Here is a 24,778-nt window from a genome sequence, read left to right on the forward strand (position 1 = left end):
GCACGAGAGCAAACATCAATGGCGTCTAACGGCAGCGAGGGACGACCGATCAGTCCCATACGTCCCATGACGACGTTGGACGAAAAACCATCGTCTACCACGGTCAACAGGACCATTTTAGGCGAAGGAGGTTCTAAAGTAATCACCGGAAACGTTCCACAACGACCACCTTCTCAGGAAGGAACGACTCCGGTAGGGCCTCCCCTGTCTACACACTTTCAGATGCCACCATTCTTTGCACCACCGCTGCAGCAGGCACAACATGCCCACCCAACAACATTTCCATTGAGTCAGGCTTTCAATGTCTCACCATCATTTGCAACATCGTTGTCCTTCTAGATGACAGGTGGATAGAGTTCAACAACCTCGTTACCGCCACTGGCACAAACCATGATAAATCACTCACCACCTATCTACCCGATGGCCGGTGCATGGACTGGACCGACGATCCCCGTCAGTGGTGGTCTACAACAGTCGATGATGATCAACCCTATAGCCCTACACACCCTTTCTCCGCCAGTTATCCTCTCCATCTGCCATTCCATCCATACCCCTTTTACGAACCAAGTCCTGGCTATCTTACACCACCATCACATGGCATGAACCCTCAGTATCAACAGGGAGCGTCGACGGTTCCAGGCCAAGAAGGTTTTCCCCGTAATGTGACGTCTCCGTTTGTCAAAGAGTTGTTGGATTATGAAATACCAAACACGGAAAAGATCCCAACGCTCAAAACATACAACGGAACCACCAACCCGGATAGCCACATCGATACATATGAGTGGACGATGACGACGTTGAAGCTTAACGAGAAGTTCTGGTGCACGTATTTCCCGACGACCCTCGACGATAACGCTGACACGTGGTTCAAGACGTTACAACCGGGCAACATCTCGAACTTTGCTCAACTTAAGTACCTTTTCCTTACCAACTTCATGCAGTTGCGTAAGTATAAGGGAGATTCTCATTCAATCATAGGTTGTAAACAGAAAGAGGGTGAAACGGTGTGAGAATATTTCGCATGGTTCACAAATACCAAGGCACGACGAAGGGATCATAGTCGGCGCCTTTACATGGGGGCTCTTAACAGGCCCTTTGTCACAAAAACTCATGGGAAAGAAGCCCTTAACACGAGCTAAATTAAAGGAAAGGGTAGAGCGGTATCTGCGGCAGGAAGACGGTGAGACAGCCAAGCAGGCCTACTTGAATGTCATGGCGACCAGACACCACAACTTGGGTCACACGGATTTCCGGGGAGGAAATAGGCACTATGGCCAAGCAAGAAGACCGCCGACGCGCTTTCGGCCGTTTGTCAGAGGCGACAGACAGAGTCGCCGCCCAAAAGTATACACGGTGTCCGAGAAACTGCAGCCGGCCAAATCACCCAAGAGTCGATACTGTGAGTATCACAAAAGTAAAACTCACGATAGGGTCAATTGTTCGGTGTTAAAAAAAGATGAAGGAGAAGCAACTCAAAGGAGATCTGGTGGAGATAGCGTGAAGCCTACGCACCAAGTTTGACGCTGAAAACGCCAAGGGCACACCTGGTGAGGGGACCCAGCCCAAGGAGATATTCATGATACGAAGTAAGAGAAGCATGGAAGAGCAATGGGGGGAGCAGGAGACCGCCAAACTCTCAGCACGCGCACTCACTTTCTCCATACAAGACCCTCGATCGAAGGGATGGAGGGTTGACAATCCGCTGGTGATACAAGCCTCCATCAGGGATGTAACTATACATAGGGTTTATGTTGACACTGGGAGTTCGGCGGACATCATATATGAGCACTGCTTCCGGCTCCTCCCATACCACTAGAAGGATAATTTGCGACCCACGTACGGGAGGCTAGTAGGGTTCACCGGTCATAGCCTATGGCTATTGGGTACAATCCACCTTCCCCTGACCATTACTAGTCACGACAAGAAGTGGAAGAAAACCGCCTTGATAGATTTCGTGGTTATTCGACATTCAGCGGAACACAACATCATTCTGGGAAGAACAACTCTTTTAAAGTTGGGGGCAGTACCGTCAACCATGCATGGGATCATGAAGTTCGATACCCCAACGATCGCGGCTACGGTGCTGGCCACTCCACCTAAAGAATTACAATGCTATACAGTTATAAAGTCGGCATAAATAACCAAGGAGACCAAGAGGCCCAAAAGCGACCCCGTGAAAAGGAAGGAAGTGATCAACGAAAGATACCCTGACCAGCCAGTCAGCATTGGATGCGATCTCCCAAGCCACACAAGAAGAGCACTAATCGACTTTCTTAAACAATACAAGCATGTGTTTGAATGGACTCCTACGGATATGGTAGGAGTAGAAAGGAAGGTCATCGAGCATAAACTCGTAATTAAGCCAGGCGCAAAAGAGGTTAAGAAAAAAAAAAAGAGTTCAGGGAGGAGACCATAACAGGGCAATCAATGCAGAAGTAGCCAAACTCGCAGAAGTCGGGATAGTGCGAGAAGCAATATTTCCAACATGGATCGCGAACCCGGTCATGGTCCGGAAGCAAGACGGGTCGTGGCATATGTACATAGACTTTTCGGACTTAAATAAGGTGTGCTCTAAAGATTGTTACCCTCTCCCAGAGATTGATCAGAAAGTGGAATCGTTACAAGGATTCAAGCTAAAGTGCTTTTTGGATGCATACAATGGGTACCACCAGATTCTGATGAACAAAGAAGATGAGGAGTAGACAACCTTCTACATGGACCACAGAACCTTTTGCTACACTAAGATGCCCTTCGGTTTAAAGAACGCAGAGGCCACATATCAGCGCCTAGTCGACTCAATATTTGCCAAGCAAATTAGGAGAAACATCGAAGTATATGTGGACGACATGGTGATTAAGAGCCTGCATGGAAGACAAAATGTTACAGGATATTGAGGAGACTTTCCAAACCCTAGAGGCGGTAAAAATGAAGCTAAACCCAGCCAAGTGTACGTTTGGGGTTGAAGAGGAGCAGTTCTTGGGGTACTACGTCACCAGAAAAGGAATCCAACCCAACCCGACCAAGGTCGATGAATTCATTGAGACACCGACACCTAACTCCCTCAGAGATGCTCAAGGCCTGAATGGAAAACGCATAGCTCTAAGCAGGTTCATTTCGAAATCTGCTGACAAGGCCATGCCGTTGTTCCACACATTGAAGGGATGTATTGAGAAAAGCAACTTCCAGTGAACGGATGAAGCAGAAAAGGCGCTCCGAATAATCAAGGAAGCACTACATGAATTACCCACGCTGGCCAGCCCCATCCCTGGAGAGATGCTACAGGTGTATGTCTCGACATCAGGCGAAGCAATATCTTCAGTATTGATGGTAGAAAGGGAAGGGGAACAGAAACCGATATACTTCGCTAGTAGGGCGTTGCAAGGACCGGAACTCAACTATCCCACGTTAGAAAGGCTGATCCTGGCACTCATCTACGCGGCATGACGACTAAGACGATACTTTCAGGCACACCAGATCGAGGTGCTCACAAGTTACCCCATCAAACAGATACTACTCAAGCCGGAGATGTCGCGCCGACTGGCGAAGTGGGCAATCGAACTAGGAGAACATGACATAAATTACCGCCTAAGGACGAGTATCAAGGGACAAGCGCTAGTTGACTTCTTACTAGAATTTCCGGACGGAGGGGACACAACCAAAGAGAAAGTGTGGGTAGTTGAGGGGGCCCCGACTGACAACAGCTCATGGACTTTGTATACGGATGGGGCATCCAGCAGGGAAGGCTCAGGGGCGGGGCTGATTCTGACCAGCCCGGAAGGAGAAGAGGTAACCTACGCCCTTCGTTTCGATTTTCATACGTCAAACAATGAAGCGGAGTACGAGGCGCTACTCGCAGGATTGCATCTAGCCAAACAGATGGGCGCGAGAGATGTAGCAGCCCTAACCTACTCGAGGCTAGCAGCAAACCAGGTCAATGGGAGCTTCGAGGTGAGAGATCAAAGGATGGGAAAGTATGTAAAGATGGTAAAGAAATTGGTAGGACTATTTGAGCGGTTCACAATCAAGCAGATACCTAGGAGTGAAAACAAAAGGGCCGACGCCTTAAGTAAGTTGGCATCCACATGCTTCGACCATCTGTCGAAGAAGGTCCTAGTGGAGGTACATCGCGAAAGAAGTATAAATGAGCAGTAGGTGAACGCCTTAGCCCCAGCCGGACCCACGTGGATGACACTGTTCCGGGAGTACTTACAGAGAGGGGTGCTACCAGAAGACTAGGGGGAGGCTAGGAAGATACATATAAAAGAGCCTTCGTATGCAATGGTTAACGGGGAATTGTACAAGAAAGGGTTTACGGCCCCATGGCTAAAGTGTGTGGACCAAGCCAAAGGGAAAGAGATGTTACAAGAAGCACACTCAGGCCAGGTAGGCGCACACGAAGGGGAACAGGCTTTAACGGGCAAGGTGTTGCGCATGGGGGTGAACTGGCCGACGATACAATAAGATGCAATAGAAATGACCAGGAAATGTGGGGAGTGCCAGTCTTACGCCCCAGTCCAAGCGAGTCCCCCAGCACTGCTGCATAGCATATCCAGCCCATGGCCATTCTACCAGGAGGCATAGATATAGTGGGCCCATTCCCAGAAGCACCAGGAAAGCTAAAGTATATGGTGGTGGCCATAGACTACTTCACAAAATGGATCGAAGCAGAGCCACTAGCTTGCATATCGGGGAGGCACATGATAAAATTCGTATGGAAGAACATCATGACAAGATTTTGCACCCCTAAAGTCCTTGTCAGTGATAACGGCCTACAGTTCGCTGAGAACCCATTCAGAGAGTGGTGTACCACAAAAGGGATAAGCCAACATTTCACATCGGTAGCATACCCGCAAGCGAACGAACAGACAGAGGTGTCCAATCGAACCATTGTGAATGGGATCAAGAAGAGGTTGGGCAAGGCAAAAGGGAATTGGGTGGAGGAGATACCGATAGTATTGTGGTCGTACAGGACTACACCACGAACAAGTACGAAGGAAACACCCTTCAGTCTGACGTACGAGACAGAGGCCATGCTTCCCATGGAGGTGGCAATGAGCACACTAAGGGTGACCAACAAGGATGAGGAAAGCAACGCTCAAAATCTAAGGATAAATTTGGACGTCCTAGAGGAAAAGCATGAAAAATCAGGAATGCGCCAAGCTGCATACAAGCACGTGACAGAAAGGTATTATGACCAAAGAGTAAAGGAAAAAGCGTTCAGAGTTGGTGAATATGTTTTAAGAAAAATTGAGGCAAGTCGAGCCCAACCCCAAGGCAAGTTGGGCACAACCTGGGAGGGCCCTTATATAGTCGCAGAGGCAAACAGGAATGGTGCATACGTGTTAGAAACAATGGAAGGAAAGCAGATTCCAAGAACATGGAATGCTAGGAACTTGAAGAAGTATTTCTTTTAAACAAAGAGGGAAGGGTCGCAACCCCAACTGACCAATGTGTTGCTTATTGTAGCACATCCCAAAGTATTGAGAGTACATGTATTCATGCTTAGTGACATGAGTTTAATACTTAGTGTATTTAAAAAAAAATCCGCGGTCAATGTAGAATGATAATGCAATTGCTGATCTTTGATACTTACTGTATTAATATATAACGACCGAGTGTTCACATGCAAAGCTCAATCGTTGGGTGCCAAGAGCGCCCAATACTAACACTTAGTGTGTCAACGAAAGCATGGGCAAAACGAAATGCCTAGCACATCAGAGTGGCGCATCTTATAGACAATGAATAATAAACAAGCAGGCCAAACAATAAGCAAAGCAAAGAGAGAGAGAGAGAGAGAGAGAGAGAGAGAGAGAGAGAGAGAGAGAGAATTAGATAATGCTTAGGGCATACAAAAGATACACCCAAGAAATAAAACATTTTTGTCCAAACATTGCAAAAGCCAAAACATTAAAACCAACAAAGCAAAGAAAATTTTCACACCCCAGGAGGGGTAGCAGACGATGACTGAGCACCTTCACCAACATCCTTCCCATCAACCACAACCACTTCACCAACATTATCATCACCAATCCCTGCTCCAATCCCACGATCACCTTCACCACCAGCCTCGCTATCCTTAGCGTTTTCCCCCGCACCAATCCGCCTACTGTCACAATCTCTTGACCCACCACACTTTCTGGGGTACTCTCAGAACCACCAAAGGAACACAGCTCTCGAAGACCCTCAATACCTAACTCCCCCAAACCCAACAAAGATGCATGATCCATACTGGCAAAAGACAAAAGAACATCGTTTACACTAACCGCATGACCAGTCAAAGAAGCACCAGCAACCACTCCACCACCACCAATAGAGGTCTTCTGAAGAGATTCAACCCCAGCCACAAATGCAGTGTGATGGATAAGGCTTATGGAATTGGTAAAACTGGGATGCTCAATCAGTTTATCAACAATACGGACAACACCAACACGCACTAGCCAATCCAGGTCCCGAAGAGAAGCATCCACATCCGATTGAAGCGACGATACAAGCTTGTCACGATAAGCGGCATCACGCTCGATACTCTCCACCTGAATCATCAAACCCTCATTCATCAGTGTGAAGGAATCAACCTTGGCCTCCAACGCGGCTCTGGCTTCATCAAGGACGTTTTTCTCATAAGCTAACAACTCACACTTCTTCTCAAAAACTCTGGTGCCCCACCACCCTTGGAGATTGCAGCTTGTCATGGGGCACCAGAGTTTTTTTTATAGGGGAAGGCTTCGAAAGAGTAAACAGAACACTCGGAGAGGGAATAGAAGATAAGTCTGAAATCACGGGCTGTTCAGTCGCCCTGTCGATCCCTTCGGACTGTTGCGTGTCGTCATCAGGGATCACCACCACACCGGTAGGTGAGGAACTCATAGAATTCAACAGGCGAGAAAAGTTGTGCCTAGTATGTATGCGCTTGGCAACAGTGGGGGTGGTAGTAACCGGCTCACCCATGGCTTGTACAACTTTTCGTTTCGCCTGTATCTGCCGTGTATCAACAATGATCCCATATTTGCTGTCTTCACTGTCCTCCATAGAGGAGGAAGGAACGCCACCTAGGGGCATGACAGCAAATATAGGGCGAGCATGCAGCAGATTCTCCTCGGACGCCGATAAACTTGCCGGTGGAACGGGAGGGGAAGTGGTTAGAGCAAGCTGATCCATCCAGCGAGGTGGGGGAAGCCGATCGAGCAAGTCCACCTCGCGAAACTCCAACTTGCCCCGATAACGTTTTCGCAGCACCTCATCCATAGACAGAGAAGACTTAGCACCTAGGGAAAATAGAACAAAAAAAAATAACACAGGAGCAATAAGGAGGCAAAAAGGAACGAAGGGATACAACACTCACCATCAATGACAGAGAAGAACTCCGCCATCTTTCCACGTCGCCTCCAAAAGGGACTCATCCCTACCCCAGAAAGAAGCTCCTCGGAGTAATCTTCAGCGGATACTTACACACCCTTCAAGTAGTTGGCGACACCTTGGTTGTGGGGAAAGAGTTTAGGGACGGTATCGGCGAAAACGTTGGCACGGTAGCGGCCACTCCCAACCAGCTCCTGATTGACCCACAACCATTTATCTTGCCAATTTTTGGGGGTACGCCCGTCGGGGACTAAACCGTGCCCCCTCGTCGAATCGAGAAAGTGCATTTATCTCCGGTAGCACAGAAACGGAAGAAAAACTTGAAGACGATGTAATCCATAAGATACCCGTTGGCCCGACAGATCATTTCAAACGCAACCACTTTGTTAACTGCGTTGGGGGTCAACATCTGGAGGCTACAACCATCTTTCTGGAGGACCTCCTCCTGGAAATCCGTTAGAAGAAAGCGTATACCAGCATCTAGGGTTTTCAGATAAACCACAATCTTACCAGGGGGAGGAGATAATGGAACTAGGAGAGGGAAACTCCACACCCTCCAAGGAAGACAAACCATAAGAGATCGCCAACTGACGATACTCGGCGGCGGATGGAACGATTCCGGGAAGGTTTGCCATGAACGAAGATAGAAGATGAACGCAAAAAGGGAAATGAAGAGCAGATAAGGTAAGAGAAATTATGCAGAGACCCTTAATAAGGAAGTGGAAGAGGCGGTACATTTACATGTATGGAATAATGATGTAACTACCAGTCATATCTCGCAGTCACGTCGCTATTAAAGGCAGAGTGGTGGATAAAGAAAAACCGACACGCGTCAATCAGTTAAGCCCAGAATGCCGTAACTAGCGCCACAACATTACGGCTGCTGGACTGGGGGACTTGATGGTGTGCCTAGGGCAACACAACAAAACCGCGTCTAGCCCAAGGGTCGGGCACGCCAACTAAGCTCAGCCCAGCAGGCTCAACGCCTGTTGGCGTCCCCGGGATCGAAGCACACAGGCGAAAGGCTAACGCCCGCCAAGAGGCGCTCCTGACTCCAGGACAAAAGATGCGGTCAGGAGACAAGCAGTAGGATCAGAGCATTATCGTCTAAGCCAATGAGAGCGCTCTAACGGTTGAAGGAACATGACCCTCCAATCAGCGCCTCTGATCTTGTCTCCCCAAAAACGATTCTGTCCGGTACGGCTCAGGCCTGAGCGCTAGGTATAAAAGGATGTGCTCTCAGACCTGCGAGGTAAGTTCTCCAAGCTTTCTGGAGGTAATACACACACAAACCCTGAAATACCCTCTAACTTGACCATCAGAGCGTTCTTCCGGGAGCTCATCCCGGAAAGCGGCTGGCGGCCTCTTTTCTTGTGATCTTGCGGTGTTAGTTAGATGATCGAGAGAAGTTCACGGAAGAAACCAGAGCAAGGTCGCATCATGTAGTAAATCCATACTTTGATAGTTATTAATCACATGTGATTGATATAATAACTATCATGATTCAACTTGTATCCCCCCTAAAAGCATTTAAAATGTTAATAAAGGGGTATGAACTCACTTGTAGTAAGTGGATTGTATGGAAGTGTCGGGCAAAGTGTTAGGTGTCAAGTGAAGACTTGAACACACACAATGATCCTATGAACATATAAAGATGTGTGTGTGTATATATATATATGTAACTAATTAGTGATTAAAACACTAATTAAGTAATTATAAACACCCTAGAACATGGAAAACACTTTGGTCCAAGTGTTAGAAGGCCATTGGGTTGCAACAAAGGAGTGTAAGGCATTGCATTTGAGTTTACGACCCAAGGACCACTCCTTAAGGAGTTTACGGCTTAGGGTTTATGGCCCTAGTGGGTTTACGACCATAAACCCATGGCAAACTCCACAAAGTCGAAGTTTTAGGTCCTTAGTTCAGTGGTGGTTGGTTCTAGTCTAGGTTCCAAGCATTGTGAAGGAAGTTAGGGAATTATTGCATACTTATAGGGAGTTTACAACCTTGGGAGATCCTTGGCCGTAAAATCTCTTCCAACCTATAATTCTTGATGTTTCTAAGGCCCAAACAAGTTCAATCTAGTACACTACAAGTGAGGGCAACAATACTTACAATGTAGAATCTTGTTTGGGTGTTTAAGGTCCAAAACACACAAGTGTTCTTGGTGTTCTTGAGGATCTTGAAGATCTAAGCATAAAAGATGAAATTGTGGGTGGATTCAAGTAGAAAGGATGTAATCAACACAAATATGGAAGATATGGCTTACATATGTGAAGGTTTTGAAGAGAAACTTGAAGATCCTTGGGAGAGAAATTGGATTTGTCTAGCTAGAAGTGATAGAATGAGGAAAATGACTAAGGGTTATATATATATATATATACACACACACACACACACACGCACACGCACTAAGGGATTTACGGCCACCTTGAGTTTACAGCCGTAAACTCCAAGGTCTTGGCCGTAAACTCCTCCTTTGAGGGCTAAAGGCTTGTTTGATAGTTTCTAAGTTCAACTGACGCACTTAATCACTAAATCATTTGATGTATAATAGCTCAGAATGCTTAAATGGACTCTAAACTGTGCTAAAAGTTAGCAAGATTAAATTTGATTTTTAATGAAGTTCTTGATTGTAGGGTTTATACTAATGGAAATTTCGAGTTGTCACATCATCCCCCTGTTAGAGAGAATTTCTTCCCAAAATTAGAGTTTAGGCAAGGAAGTAGGTACAAATAATCGAGTAAAGATATGAGGATACTTCCGTTTCGCTTGATCCTCACGGTCCTAAGTGAATTCAGGTCCTCGCTTGGAGTTCCAATGAACCTTTACTAATGGGATGCGACTTTGTTTCGTCTGCTTGACCTCTCGGTCCATGGTCACTATGGTTATTCCACGAAGTTGAGGCTATTGTTGAACTCGATCTCGTCGAGTGAGATTACAAGAGTTTCGTCAGACAGACACTTTTCAAGTTCGAGACGTGGAAGATGGAACGTATGTTACTGAGTTCGCGGGGTAGGTTGAGTCTGTAAGTAACAGGGCAGATTCTGGGAAGAATCTCGAAGGCCCTAACTATCTTGGATTTAGCTTTCCACGCTTTTTGAAGCGTATAAAGCCTTTCTAGGATGAGACTTTTAAGGAATGTGGTCCCCTCCTGTAATTCCAAAGGTTCCTTCTTTTGTCAGCGTTGCTTAGAAATTTGCGAATTCCTTTAGGCATCTTTGGTGTTGACCAGTTCTCACCGGTTTTGATTTTTGGAAGGGTCCATATGAATTCTCACTTCACTAACAGTGCGTATTAGGAATTCGTGTGACATCCCCAATTTATCGGCTAGAAAAGACTGATTTGTTTATGTTTTTTTTATAAATCAGAGTAATCGTTTAAAGAAAACGGTTGCGGAATTTGTTCCCAAAACAAGATATGATAAAAACTTATCAAAACATTTCTCAAAGAGAATGTATTTTCATTAAATAATAAAACCTCGGGATGTCATGTTCCGATACAAACACATAAGCATAAACAGAACATACATTCATTTACTCTAGTGATTTACATCTCCTTTAATCTCTCAGTGCAAAGCAGCTTCGTATCGATACCCGTGATACAATTAAATTGAGTGGGTCAGGCTTGGGAGCCTGGTGAGCATATAGGATTTTCAACCCACAATAATATAATTATTATATTCAATTATCAAACAATCAACCCAATTACCCATCCCCATTATCTTCCTTACTCTTAAGGGTCTACCCTAAGGATCATCTATTCATTCACTCTGTATTAGGCACTAAGACAATAGCTGCCATGATTCTTTATTAGGCACCAAGACAATAGCTGCCAAGGCTCATTCCTAGAGCACTAACTCCATAGTTGCTATGGTTCATTCATCGGGTACTAAATCTATAGCTACCAGTGTAGGTACTAAGTCCATAACTATCATCGTCTATCTAGCAGTATAAATCCATAGCTACCAGCGTTCGAATATACGGTACTAAATCCATAGCTACCAAGGTTTATCTATACAGTACTAAATCCATAGCTACCAGCGTTCGTCTATACGGTACTAAATCCATAGCTACCAAGGTTTATCTATACAGTACTAAATCCTTGGCTACCAGCGTTCATCTATATGTTACTAAATCCATAGATACCAAGGTTTATCTTGTTCATTGACAGTATCATACTCGAGATCCCTCTCGCAGTACATGCCAATGGATTACTAACAGGTTTATCTTGTTTATTGATAGTATCATACTCGAGATCCCTCTCGCAATACATGCCAATGGAATACTAACAGGTTTATCTTATTTACTGACAGTATCATACTCAAGATCCCTCTCACAATACATGCCAATGGATTACTAACATGTTTATCTTGCTTATTGACAATATCATACTCGAGATCCCTCTCGCAATACATGCCAATGGATTACTAACAGGTTTATCTTGCTTATTGATAGTATCATACTCGAGATCCCTCTCGCAATACATGCCAATGGATTACTAACAGGTTTATCTTGCTTATTGACAGTATCATACTCGAGATCCTTCTCGCAATACATGCCAATGGATTACTAACAGGTTTATCTTGCTTATTGATAGTATCATACTCGAGATCCCTCTCGCAATACATGCCAACGGATTACTAACAGGTTTAACTTGCTTATTGACAGTATCATACTCGGGATTCCTCTCGCAATACATGCCAATGGATTAATAACAGGTTTATCTTATTTACTGATAGTATCATACTCGAGATCCCTCTCACAATACATGCCAATGGATTAATAACAGGTATATCTCTTGTATTGACAATATCATACTCGAGATCCCTCTCGCAATACATGTCAAGATTAGTAACAGGTTTATCTCTATTCCTGATCCCTACTCACGAATCTAAAGCTAACCTTTTGATCTTATTATCCAACTCATCTTTTATCCTACACCAACTATCTCATCTACCCATGTCCTACCCAACATATTTGTAGATACAAAATACATATACATATTAACTCATTTAACACCTATATAAAACATCCATTCCACACTCATCTCAAATAAACAACAATGTATAAACACATAGCATGTATTTCATAGCAAATACTTAATATATATATATATATATATATATGTGTGTGTGTGTGTGTGTTAGAAGAAAGTGATGACATACTCACCCAAAACATATCCTTAATACATTAAAACAATACTTATATTAATATCGGGTTTATGAAAGGGACTATACACCCACGCATATAAACAACTTTATATTATACATATAGCACGTATTTTATAGCAAAATACTTAATATTTATGTGTTGGAAGAAAGTGACCACACACTCACTTGATCAGAAGATGATCAGACAACACTACGACCTATAGAAGTAGTATTCTTCAGTGAAACCGGGATCACTTCACACACCGGGTTTCTCGCGGGCAGAGCTTTGGCTCGGAAAAGATTTTCTTCTCGGGATCTTCAGACTTCGGGACTCACTTTGGGTCTTGGGATTGATACCGGGGCTTCGGGGGTACTTCCGTGCATGTAAATCGACGTAATATATGTGAGTGATGAGACAATGAGCAACCAAACTCGGCTGGCCCTGCAAATCTATTTATAGGGCAAAAAACTGGTCCTTGCCACGTCGTGACACCTTTTGCCACGTCGTGGGCTTGGTCGTCACTGCATGTGTCATCTCAAGTTGCATCTGGGGGACTCCCGTAGGTGTCAGAAGACTTACCATGTCGTGGTCTCTGACACAGTTTGGGGGTTCGCGCCCCGAACTTCAGAATTCATAACTTTCACATACGAGCTCCGTTTTCGACGTTCTTTATATCGACGCGAAGGTGAGATTATGTTCTACAAATCTCATTTAGACTACATTGGATAATTTTGAATTTATTTTTAAGATATTATAAGTATAGTACTTGTATATTATCTTTAGTAGGCCGGGACAGGAAAACTCCATTCGAAATTCATAACTCCTTCATTTGAACTTCGTTTTCGTATGTCTTTTTATCTTTGGAATACTATCAAAGAAATCTCCGACTCTCGTTTAGATCACTAATGATAGATATCTATCTACCTTAAATTCACTATTTACGTCGCGCTGGGTCATGCCGGTTCTGTCGCGAAAGTTCGACAGGTCATAACTTCTTCGTTATAACTCGGATTTTGGCGTTCTTTATATGCACGGAAACCTTGTGACATACACTACAAATTGGTTAAGATTAATGATTCTAAATAATATTCCATCAAAAAATCATTTTTGATGCTTATCATCTCTAATTTGACTAGCCCGGATCTACTACTTTACAATTCGACTCTTCAAATCCAAAACTCACTTTTAGAGAACTTTGTGTAGAGCTTCTCTGGTCGTAACATTTCCCAGATCTGGCGTAGATGCTTACGATGCTCTCCCTTACTACGAGAATAGATAAGTAGGTAATTTATAAGGATAGTGACGAATTGATCCATGTAAGGACGACATACCCTATTCATTAAGTCCATGAATACTGTGGCGCATTTGTCTTATCTGAGGGGTATCACTACGGACTTGTAGCGTCTGCATCAAGTTCGGAAGGTTGTCGTCGGGACATCCTTTTCTAACACTCGTAACTGGTGATATTCGTATTTCAGGTCCATCTCCGAAAGGTAAATTGTTCCTTGCGGTTGGTCAACCAATTCATCTATGCGAGACAAAGGGTAACGATTTCTAATGGTAATCTTGTCGAGGTCTCCATTAGTCGATGCACATACAAAACAATCCGTCTTTCTTCTTGATGAACAAGATTGGAGATCCCTAGTGTGAGGAGCTTGGTCCTACAGAGCTCTTGCTGAGCAGTTTGTTAAACTGACTGGACAGTTCTTGCATCTCTGTAAGTGCTAGACTATTGGGTAAATCGGCTATAGGGGTAGCCTTTGATTGGATTCTAAGTTTATTCGCATGATAGCACGATCACTCGTAGTCTTGAGTAGTCTCCATCTTGAAGTTCATATTATAAGTCATACATGGTTCATCAATCAGAGTCTCGTGTATACATATCGTATATAATTAAGATTGAAAAGGTAGTCAAATAAATGATTTTTCTTTAAGCTCACATCCAAACAATGAAAAAAGTTAAAGCAGAATCATCAATTCTAAACCTGTAGAACCTTGATTATATACCACCCTTGTGTATACATTCTTCAGCGATAGATCAACCGTAAGGGTCTTCGAATTGAACTTGACGTACTGTACGAGTGGTATTCCGGGGAGGTTTGTTGAGTTTTCTTCAGGAAGGATACGAAACATAAGGTACTTTATGCATGAGTACCTCGGAGTTATAGAATGACGGCTTCACTAGAAAGGCGATTACGAAGAAAGAGATTTAAGCACGAAATTGGTATTGTGAGGATCGAATTGACTCAAGTTATATGATAATGTCGGACTACTCGGAATAAGAGGCGTTTAGACTTAGCTCATAAATGTGTTATACACAAAACACAACAGTGCAACTTTTAACAGAGTTACAGTACTTTTAGATTAACTGCAAGACTACTGCTGCGAACAAGGTATACTACAAAAAAGCAAGTATACACAGCACGAGAGCCCCTTTCCTGATGGGATCTCACAAAAGATAAGACTCGAGTTGCACTAGTTTTTAATAGTTTATGAGTCTTTTACAACGAAACGTCCTAGTTATTTCGACATGGTTCCAGAGTAGTCTCTCTTGCGGCAGTTATCCTTAGTATCTTCCCGTCTACGCTAGAGTTCTTTGTTATTGGACAATCCTTCTATATGTGTCCTATCTCACCGCATTGGTGACATATCTAGCTTGCTCCAACATCGGTGGTGGAAATGATGTGTCAGGTCGGAGTTATGTGGGCATGAGTGCTTTCGTTGTTCTTACCTTTTGGACAATTCCTTTTATAGTGTACGATTTCACCACAACAATAGCATGTCGGGCTGACCCCAATGTTGGTGGTCTGGAAGATGGTTTGAGCAGACGCTCTGTCACACCCCAAAACCAAGAACGGCGGAAACGTTCTGGGGCGGAGGACGTCATGTATAATATCACAACAATGTAAAGTAGTAAACAAGCAACAACATCATCCATTGCATTAATAATATAATTATTATACAAATGTCAAATGTCAAATTTTGATAAACACTAAAGCATAAATCAAAATGAAAGATGAGTCTTGAACGAGCTCCATCTTCCTTTCTCCTTGCATCGGTACCTGTCTATGATGACCTGAAGATACAAGTAATTTTAAAAGCGAGTATTAGCTTTAAAGCTGGTGAGATCATAAGTATTTAGTGTCTTAATTTGTATGTAGGAATTTGTAAGTAAATGAATTGTACGTATTGAAAATATATATGAACTGTAAGTATGAAAATGTTTGTAAAACAACTGTAAACGTTTGAAAAACTCTAGAAATCCCTATGATTCCTAATATTATATAAGGGTGTCTTCTACCAAGACCTAACTGTTCTCAATGTTCGTGTCATGTAAAAGTGTGTAATTTTCCCAAGTGTAACTATTATTAACAAAATATAGTTTTTACATTTATAGGTTAAGTGGAAAGATCACTAAATATATGTACAGGGAAAATTAATGTAGTACTAAAACGTAGCGCTATAAGAACTACTACTGTACTAACTACCTTAAACCGGATTTATATTAAGGTATCATGTGATAAATTGCACCATACTATAGACTGGTAACACCGACAACGTATAGTTGAAAATAAGGTATGACGTTTGGCACCCGCAGACCTGCTGGTCCTGCTGTAGCTAGCAGCAAGGTGTAGGATAGTCAATCCAGTATAGATATATACGTAAACGCACGCTCTCCCTCCAAGAGAATTCTGGCTACAACTCGGGCCATGACATTTAAGGCATGCTCCGATACAGTGGATCACAATTATTGATGTATTCATGTAAGTGTAACGTAATGAACTGTTCTAGCTATAATGTACGTGCTCTCTACCTAACAAGTATAGTAATGTAATCGTTCTAGTATAGTTGTATATGTTTACTTCCTAGTATAATTGTATATGTTCTTCTAGTAGTAAGTATTGACTCATGAATGAACTGACTCATAGTATGATATCGCGTTCTAGTAATAGTTCTAGTATCTTCCTAAATTACCCATACGGTAGTTTACTAGTAATCTAACTGGTAAGTATGAACATGGATGTATACCCTTGCTACCCAAGGGCATGGGATGAACTGGAAGGAACTTTTATAACTATATATGTACACATGATATATATAACTAATATTTAAACGACTTTCGGACGAATACCCGATATCCCACCAGACCACATCTCAAGCGCGAAAAGGAAATAGGGTGGATAGCCTTCCTAAGTCTTTTAAACATTTCTTATATAAATATACATATAGAGGCATGAAATTTATAATATAAAAGCATAAACAAGTTTTGTAAAAACATTTGAAACATAATTATTATCTTAAGAATAGATCGACTTGATGTCACTCTATAAAACAATTTGAAGGCATGGGTTTGATAAAACAGTTTAGTATAAAGAACATTTGTTTCAACACAATTGTAAATAAGTTTGAAATATAATATACAGAGTAAACTGTACAGTGTAATAAGGAGTTTAAAACATATAAAATGTTTATAAAAATCATTTGAAGTAACGGTTTGGTAAAACGGCTAATGAGTAGCCAAATCATTTGAATGTTGTATATTAATCACATGTGATTGATGTAATAACTAGCATAATTCTACTTTTTAATCACATGTGATTGATATAATAACTAGCATGATTCTACTTGTATCACCCCCCATAAAACATTTAAAAATAGTTTAAAACATTAGTTAAGGGGTATGAACTCACCTGTAGTAAGTGACTGGAATTGAACGGACTGTTATCGTAAGGAAGGATCGGACAAGTGCTTGGTGTTAAGTGAAGTCTTTAGACACACACAATGATCCTAATTACATATGAAGACATATGTATATAAATAATTAGTGATTAAAACACTAATTATACAAGTATAAACATTTAAACGCGAGGAAATCACTTTTAGTCAAGTGCTAGGAGGCTAATGGGTTGCAACAAAGGAGTGCAAGGCCTCTAATGGGCGTTTAAGGTCTAATGACCATATGTTTTGGAGTTTACGGCCCAGGGGAGTAAACTCCTGGCTGTAAACTCTCCTTAGGGTCCCTAATTGAAGCTTAGAATTACTACAACTCTAGTGGTGAATTGTTTCAAGGCTTAAACAAGTGTTTGGGTGCCATATTAACTCTTTTAAGGAGTTTACAGCCTTGGGACCATATTCCCTTGGAGTTTACAGCCGTAAACTCCCTTGGGAGGGTGATTATGGTGTTTTCAAGTCTCAAACATTTCTAGGTAATGATCTATGTTGGGTTCTAGGCATAAGGAAGGAGTTAGGGTGTCATTTGACCCCTTTATAGGTGTTTACGGCCCAAGAGCATGTCTTGGCCGTAAACTCCTTAACTCATGTGATTCCTTGTGTTTTATAGGCTTTAAACACTTTAGGGTACTTGTCCTCAATTAAGCCTAAGCCTTAGTAAGTGTTTGTGGCATCAAAACACCTCTATTTAGAGTTTTCGGCCCATGAACCAATTGGCCATGTGTTTACGGCCATGAACACCCTTAGGTGTTGATATTTTGATTGCTTTGGGTCTTATACACATCAAGGTAATGTGCTATGCTAGTCTATTGGTTCAATGAAGGCCTTTAGGGCACTTTGGGCACTTAACATGGAGTTCACGGCCCAAGAAGCTCCTTGGCCGTGAACTCACTATAATCATAGATTTTAATAGCTTTTGGTGTCCTAAATATGAAATGAAGGCTTCTAGTTCGAGTTCTAAATCTTTGAGGGTCATTGGAACCCTTTAGGTCCTTAAAATGGAGTTTACTCCCCAAGAACGTTCTTGGGCGGTAAACTCCCGAGTCTAGTTGTTTTGCTATGAAATTGATGTTTCTAAAAACAATCTAAGCTATATAACATAACTAGATCGAAGTACTCACAATTTGGGATAAAAACCCGAAGATCTGTGAGAGAGAATTTTGGCTTTTCTCTAATTGGAATTCAACTAATGAACTATTTGGTTCAATTTTCTATATATAGTCCTGGGATTTTTGTCATAAAATATTTCTATTCTCGGAATGAACTCTAATATCCTAGAGTATTGGAATAATAGTGCTGCACAAACCCTAGTGCAACCACTCTCCTAATATCTCCTTAAGTGTAAAATCCTGAAAACTGCCAAACTTATACTCGAAGTCTGAGTTTTCACTGTAACTGTTCTACTTCTATGGGCTTCAAATGGTTTGTTCAGAATGGAAATTTCGGGTTGTCACACGCTCCACAGACACGAGTAGTGTGCCCCATTCGGTTGCAATTTCTGCATTGTAATTCACGGCAAGCTCCATTATGATGAACGCTACCCTTATCACATTTCAGGAGCGCTCCGTGATATGATTTGATCGGTGCTCAAGTGGTAGGGGTTGCCACTTGTTGCTGTTGCATGGCAAGTATTTGGGATCGCTTGCGCTCCTTTTGGGCTTGACGCTTTCGTTTCCTTTTCTTTGTTTTACGGCCTTGCAAGTCTGTGACTGTTATCATTTGTTGTCTTCTTGGATCGATACAAAAATCAGAATTGTCAACCCCTTTGCAAGTCTGGTTTGCGTTGCCAGAGCTAAGGTTTACAAGGACAACTGTCACGGCAACTGTTACCGCGGCTTGGAATGTAGCGGTGTCGATATGAAGGATAGGGGTTTCATTGCTCGGTTGACTATTCCTGGATGACGACATGATTCTATTATACGAAAGAAAAGGAGTTCATGAGTGATTATGGTTGAACCTAGATGTATTATGATTATTCATGTAAAGAGTAGAAGTATGTTCTCGAGGGTTTGACCTACATCCCTATGATGCAGTCCTAGTAAAGAGTAGAAGTAAGATCATAGAAAGGTATCAAGACGTTTTTCGTCCAAACCAGGGTACCATTAGTTGGTGGATAACATGATCCAACCTTTGAAAGAGAATTGGAAATGATCTCGGAGCTAAATTACTATAGTCCATTAGCTTGACTAGAGTGAGTTTCAGATAGACTCCAACGATAGTATGACGAAAGTATTTAAACAAAGAGTGACACAGAAATTAGCCGACTGCCAATATCATTGATATTTATGATGTAATAAGTTTGGGAAAATTAACCTTGTAGTAGGTCTTACATCATATCCGGAGTAGAAAAGTTTTGACAGCATAAAGGCCTAACTAAAAGTTCTTACGGTACTGGGGTAGTTACATAGAAAAGTGCTACATAGGGCATAGACTGGAAAATGATTCCTTTTAACAAGGAAGGAAAGATAAAGCGTCTCCTACTACTGACGGTCATCCCTCTTGTGAACCCTCAGTTCAGTCAGTTGACGTTCCATATCTAGCATGTATCTTTCGTACACCCTCTGGCATACTCGGAGCTCTATGAATTCGGCTCGAGTTTCAGCTACTGCTTGCAGTAGGGCCTCGTGGTCTCTCTCAGATCTCTCACAATCATTTTCAAGGTGCTTGATGTGGATGTTATGCATTCCTGCATTAGCATCAACCTCTGCGATACACTGGAGAGATGTCTTGCCCTGAATTTCGTTTCATGCAACTCTACGGACCAGGATTAGCAGAACTTTGTTTGCTGAGCCTCCTTCGATTAGGTTATAGAAGCTTCAGTCTCCATTAAATGGCATAGGTTGATCTTGCTCTTCGCTCTATGTCTCCAAGCATTCTACCCAATGAGGCGTCGGGCCTTGAAAAGCCGGATGAGGGTTAGGATTTGGGTTAAGAGTCACCAGGGTAAGGTTCTCAACCTCGGGCTCGGAGTTAGCACCATCCTAAAGCCTTTAGTATGGTGATCATCCAAAGGGATTGGATGATCGTCCTTTGGTTCTTCTCCAAACCATTCAGCATTGCCTTCGAATAAGTGACCTTAACTCCAAATTCACCAGGAACAGGGGATAAAGCAAAATTTCATAGATTCTAAGTCTATGTCATCCAAGTTACATATAACCTTAGTGTATCCAGTTAGCAACTATTGACCTATTAATGAAGATCTTTATTTATCAACTAAGTAATTACAGTAACACAAAATACTCCTAATGTCTTCATTGTAGTAGTGTTGGTAAGTTTTAGACTTGTTGTCTTATCACAACCATTATTAGGCATATGCTAATCACTCCTCTGACCAGCATAGTTGATCAGGCTATGCCACTCCCAAGACTGACCATACATCCCCGAGCTTACTTATGATATTCAACAATCGTAATACTTTTGTTTTTTTCATTGTGACACTAATTTTAGTATGAATGCAGGCATGTATAATTAGTTAAATATATTATTATTTAAAAGTATAAACTCTTGTTAAGAGTATTTTAATCCCATTATATTTATAGTCTGTATATCTTTTATGGGTTGATATACTCAATTCACTATTAACAATGCTCTGACACAATCTGTCACACCCCAAAACCAAGAACGACGGAAACGTTCTGGGGCGGAGGACGTCATGTAAAGTATCACAACAGTGTAAAGTAGTAAACAAGCAACAACCTCATCCATTGCATTAATAGTATAATTTTAATACAAGTGTCACACCCCAAAACCAAGAACGACGGCAACGTTCTGGGGCGGAGGACGTCATGTAAAGTATCACAACAGTCTAAAGTAGTAAAGAATCTACAACATAATCCATTGAATTAATAGTATAATTTTAATACAAGTGTGTTCTTTCATAGAATAAAACACCATAATAAATAATCAAAATAAAATACGAGTCTTGACTGCTCTGTTTTCTCAACACCTGGTCATTGCACTTGTCTACTTGTGACCTAAGAATACAAATTATTTTGAAAGAGTTTATCAGCCTAAAGCTGGTGAGTTCATAAGTATTTTAGTGTCATTGATTTGTAACTATAAAGAACATACTTGTAAATGTTTGATGAGAAGTGTGTATAAGTATGAAAACCCTAGAAAATCCTATATTTCCTATTAGTAGTAATTGTTGTCTTCTACCAAGACCCGACTGTTTTGAAGGTATGCTTCTTTGTAAAATGACGGTTTTCCCATGTATAACTATTATTATAAAAATATATTCTACCTCATCGTTTATGTGAATGTATCACAAAATAAAGGTAATAAGGAAAATAATATATTCATTTGAAATCGTATCAAAATATATTCTACCTCATTGTTTATGTGAACGTATCACAAAGCAAAGGTAACAAGGAAAATTGTATAATCCTTAAAAATGTATCCATTTGTCTAGGATAAACATGACGTGGTAAATCGCCGAACATACAAGTGTTCTTGGTGTTCTTGAGTACTTACAATGTAGAAGCTTGTTTGGGTGTTTAAGGTCCAAAACATACAAGTGTTCTTGGTGTTCTTGAGGATCTTGAAGATCTAAGCATAAAAGATGGAATTGTGAGTTGATTCAAGTAGAAAGGATATAATCAACACAAAGATGGAAGATATGGCTTACATATGTGAAGGTTTTGAAGAGAAACTTGAAGATCCTTGGGAGAGAAATCGGATTTCTCTAGTTAGAAGTGGTAGAAATGAGGAAAATGACTAAGGGAGTTGATTCAAGTAGAAAGGATGTAATCAACACAAAGATGGAAGATATGGCTTACATATGTGAAGGTTTTGAAGAGAAACTTGAAGATCCTTGGGAGAGAAATCGGATTTCTCTAGTTAGAAGTGGTAGAAATGAGGAAAATGACTAAGGGATATATATATATATATATATATACATACATACTAAGGGTTTTACGACCACCTTGAGTTTACGGCCGCAAACTCCAAGGTCTTGGCCGTAAACTCCTCTCTTGAGGGCTTAAGGCTTGTTTGACGGTTTCTAAGTTCAACTGACGCACTTATTCACTAAATTCTTTGATGTATAATAGCTCAAAATGCTCAAATGGACTCTAAACCGTGCTAAAAGTTAGCATGAGTGAGTTTGATTTTCAATGAAGTGCTTGACTGTAGCGTTCATACAAATGGAAATTTTAGGTTGTCAGAATAAAACATGATACTGAAGTACTCTCCCGTCCTTTCAGATTGGAGAAACTTTTAACTTTTATCCTAATTTGATTCTTCTCATTCGTCCCATCATTCATTGAAACTTTTCCAATGTTTCAGAATTATACTTAAACTTGTAAGCATAACCATATTTACTAAACTTTTAGTAAATCATGATGAATAGTCTTATCGATCTTTGTGGTGGACCTGACCAGTGCACAACCAAGTGTACCCGATCCCCTAGTCCTTCACTTGACTCACATGTACATATGAACAATGAATTAGTTGTAATTTCCCAAATACGAAATTTATCATTCATCATGCAATACAAGTTGCATGATTCCAAGTTTCTGACCAATTGAAACTTGGGTGATGAGAATATATCCTTATTTGGTAAATTATGACACTACCACAAATGAAAGAATCAAATCTATTTTCCAGTATTGCTTTCAATGGAAACATATAAGCAACAGTTTTTCACAAATGCCATTGTAAGAAAATTTAAAATATGATAAAAATCAATTTTTTTTCCTTATTTATAAAAGTGCGGAAAACTTGTCCTTACAATGCAAATACAAGTGAAAACTATGTTGTTATCTATTCCTAAGCAATATATCATAACTTTTAAGCAGCGGATCACAAATCTGATCATCGAACCATGCGATCGAAATCCATCTTCGCGATCAGACTCAGCATACTCTTCCTTTAAGCTTCCTTTGATTCTATAAAACATCAAAATGTAATGACATTACATCATGTATTAATAATCTCCAAATAGGAACTTAATAGAGTTAGATAGTGGACTTACCTGAAGCAGATTCAAACATTTTGACTTTACCATCTCTTAGATCTCCCATGTAATCAGGGCAACTTCGCTTCCAATGTCCCTTTTATTGGTGATAGAAACACATGTCTTCTTTCGCATCGACACATAACACAATTCTGGAACCGGCCTTTCTCTTAAGTTCAAACTTTTTGACTTTAGCTAATTTATCTCTCCTAGGAGAATAAATCATTTCTGGATTGTCACGGTTGTCCATGGAAACTTGGGAAGTAGATCTTCCAATCAAATTCGCTTTACCAATACACCAAATCATTGCTGATTTAGCAACAACAAGCAAATAGGTTAGATCAATAAGGGTCATGTCGTGGTCTGTCATATAGTAGTCCTTAATGAACCCGCTATACGACTCAGGAAGTGATTGAAAAACCCAGTCAACAACCAACTTCCTCGAGACTTCGACACCCAACTCTCCCAGCCTGTCAATATGTAACTTCATCTCCAAGATGTAAGAACATACATAATTTCCATCTTTGTGTTTGCTTGCCAATAGGGCTTGAATGACATTGAACTTTTCAAGTCTTTGAACATGTGGGTTAGGGAGAATAATTGGAGGAGATGGAGGAAGTGAAATATGATTTCCAGTCCCATCAATGAACGATAAAGAGATTAATCTTTCACCTTAATCATCATGTGGGATATCATCTTCATTAGGAAAGTTTTTTCCAAAAGGATAAGGAAGACCATAGTTGTCAGAACTAGATATCTATTTGGGAGAAGTTCAAGTTAGTTTATTTAAGTCCTTAATATAACACCCAAATGAAATATTAAGGCTAGGACCCAACATAATATTTTTTTACAATTTGGAAGAGAGATGCCGTAATCCAATTGTAAAATATTTAAAGGTAGGTAAATGAAGATTTACCAATTTCCACCCTGAAAAACATAACTGATTATTAAGTTTTAATTGGTTTGAAATTCCTAGATCATTTGAGATTCACTAAAATTTTAATGGCATGTTTAAATCTCGATTGTGCCCTTCAAGTTTGTGACTGGGATCCCGAGGATCAGAAGCAAGGTGTGAATAACCATGCAAATGTGCTTGGTACTCTCGATGCCATTTATCACCTAATCAATGTGTTGGTTAACCATACACACTCCATTGATCTATGACAAACATCGAGCTACCCTTTGCCACCCTTATTAGTCCAAGTTAGTGTGTTGGTTAACCACACACGCTCCACTAATGACTTGGCAAGGTGCAAAGTGCAATTTCATGGGTTAGCAAAAAATTCACATTTTTCCTAAGTAATTAAGATTGAGAATTTATAAGTGTTTAATTACTTGGTATTTTCATTATACTTTTAATCAAAATTAATGTCCTATCCTACCCGTTCGGCTAACGACCCTCCACCAGTCAAGGAAGCGGTGGGTGAGAGTGGACACACATTAAACCATCATTTCATAGGCTGTAACCTTATCCCCCCCCCCCCCTTTAGACTGGCTTCGTGAATGAGGCCTACTAACGGTAAGACCAACATTTTACTTATACATATAATATATTAAACTTTTAATATTATAATAGTATAAGGGT

At 41.2% G+C, this 24,778-nt stretch overlaps 1 protein-coding gene across 1 annotated transcript; it reads left to right on the top strand.

Annotated features, from left to right (window-relative positions):
• The first annotated feature begins 3,525 nt into the window (after positions 1-3,525).
• Positions 3,526-4,152, top strand: LOC145002640 (uncharacterized). Its single transcript, XM_078961870.1, has one exon. The coding sequence runs from the start codon at positions 3,526-3,528 to the stop codon at positions 4,150-4,152; it is 627 nt and encodes a 208-aa protein (XP_078817996.1).
• The last annotated feature ends 20,626 nt before the right edge of the window (positions 4,153-24,778 follow it).

This window comes from Lactuca saligna, chromosome 6 (genome assembly GCF_052625555.1).
Source record: "Lactuca saligna cultivar CGN05327 chromosome 6, ASM5262555v1, whole genome shotgun sequence".
NCBI lineage: Eukaryota > Viridiplantae > Streptophyta > Magnoliopsida > Asterales > Asteraceae > Lactuca > Lactuca saligna.

Excerpts from the sequence above, each read along its gene's own strand:
- LOC145002640 (XM_078961870.1), top strand. The coding sequence starts at position 3,526 with ATGTCGCGCCGACTGGCGAAGTGGGCAATCGAACTAGGAGAACATGAC.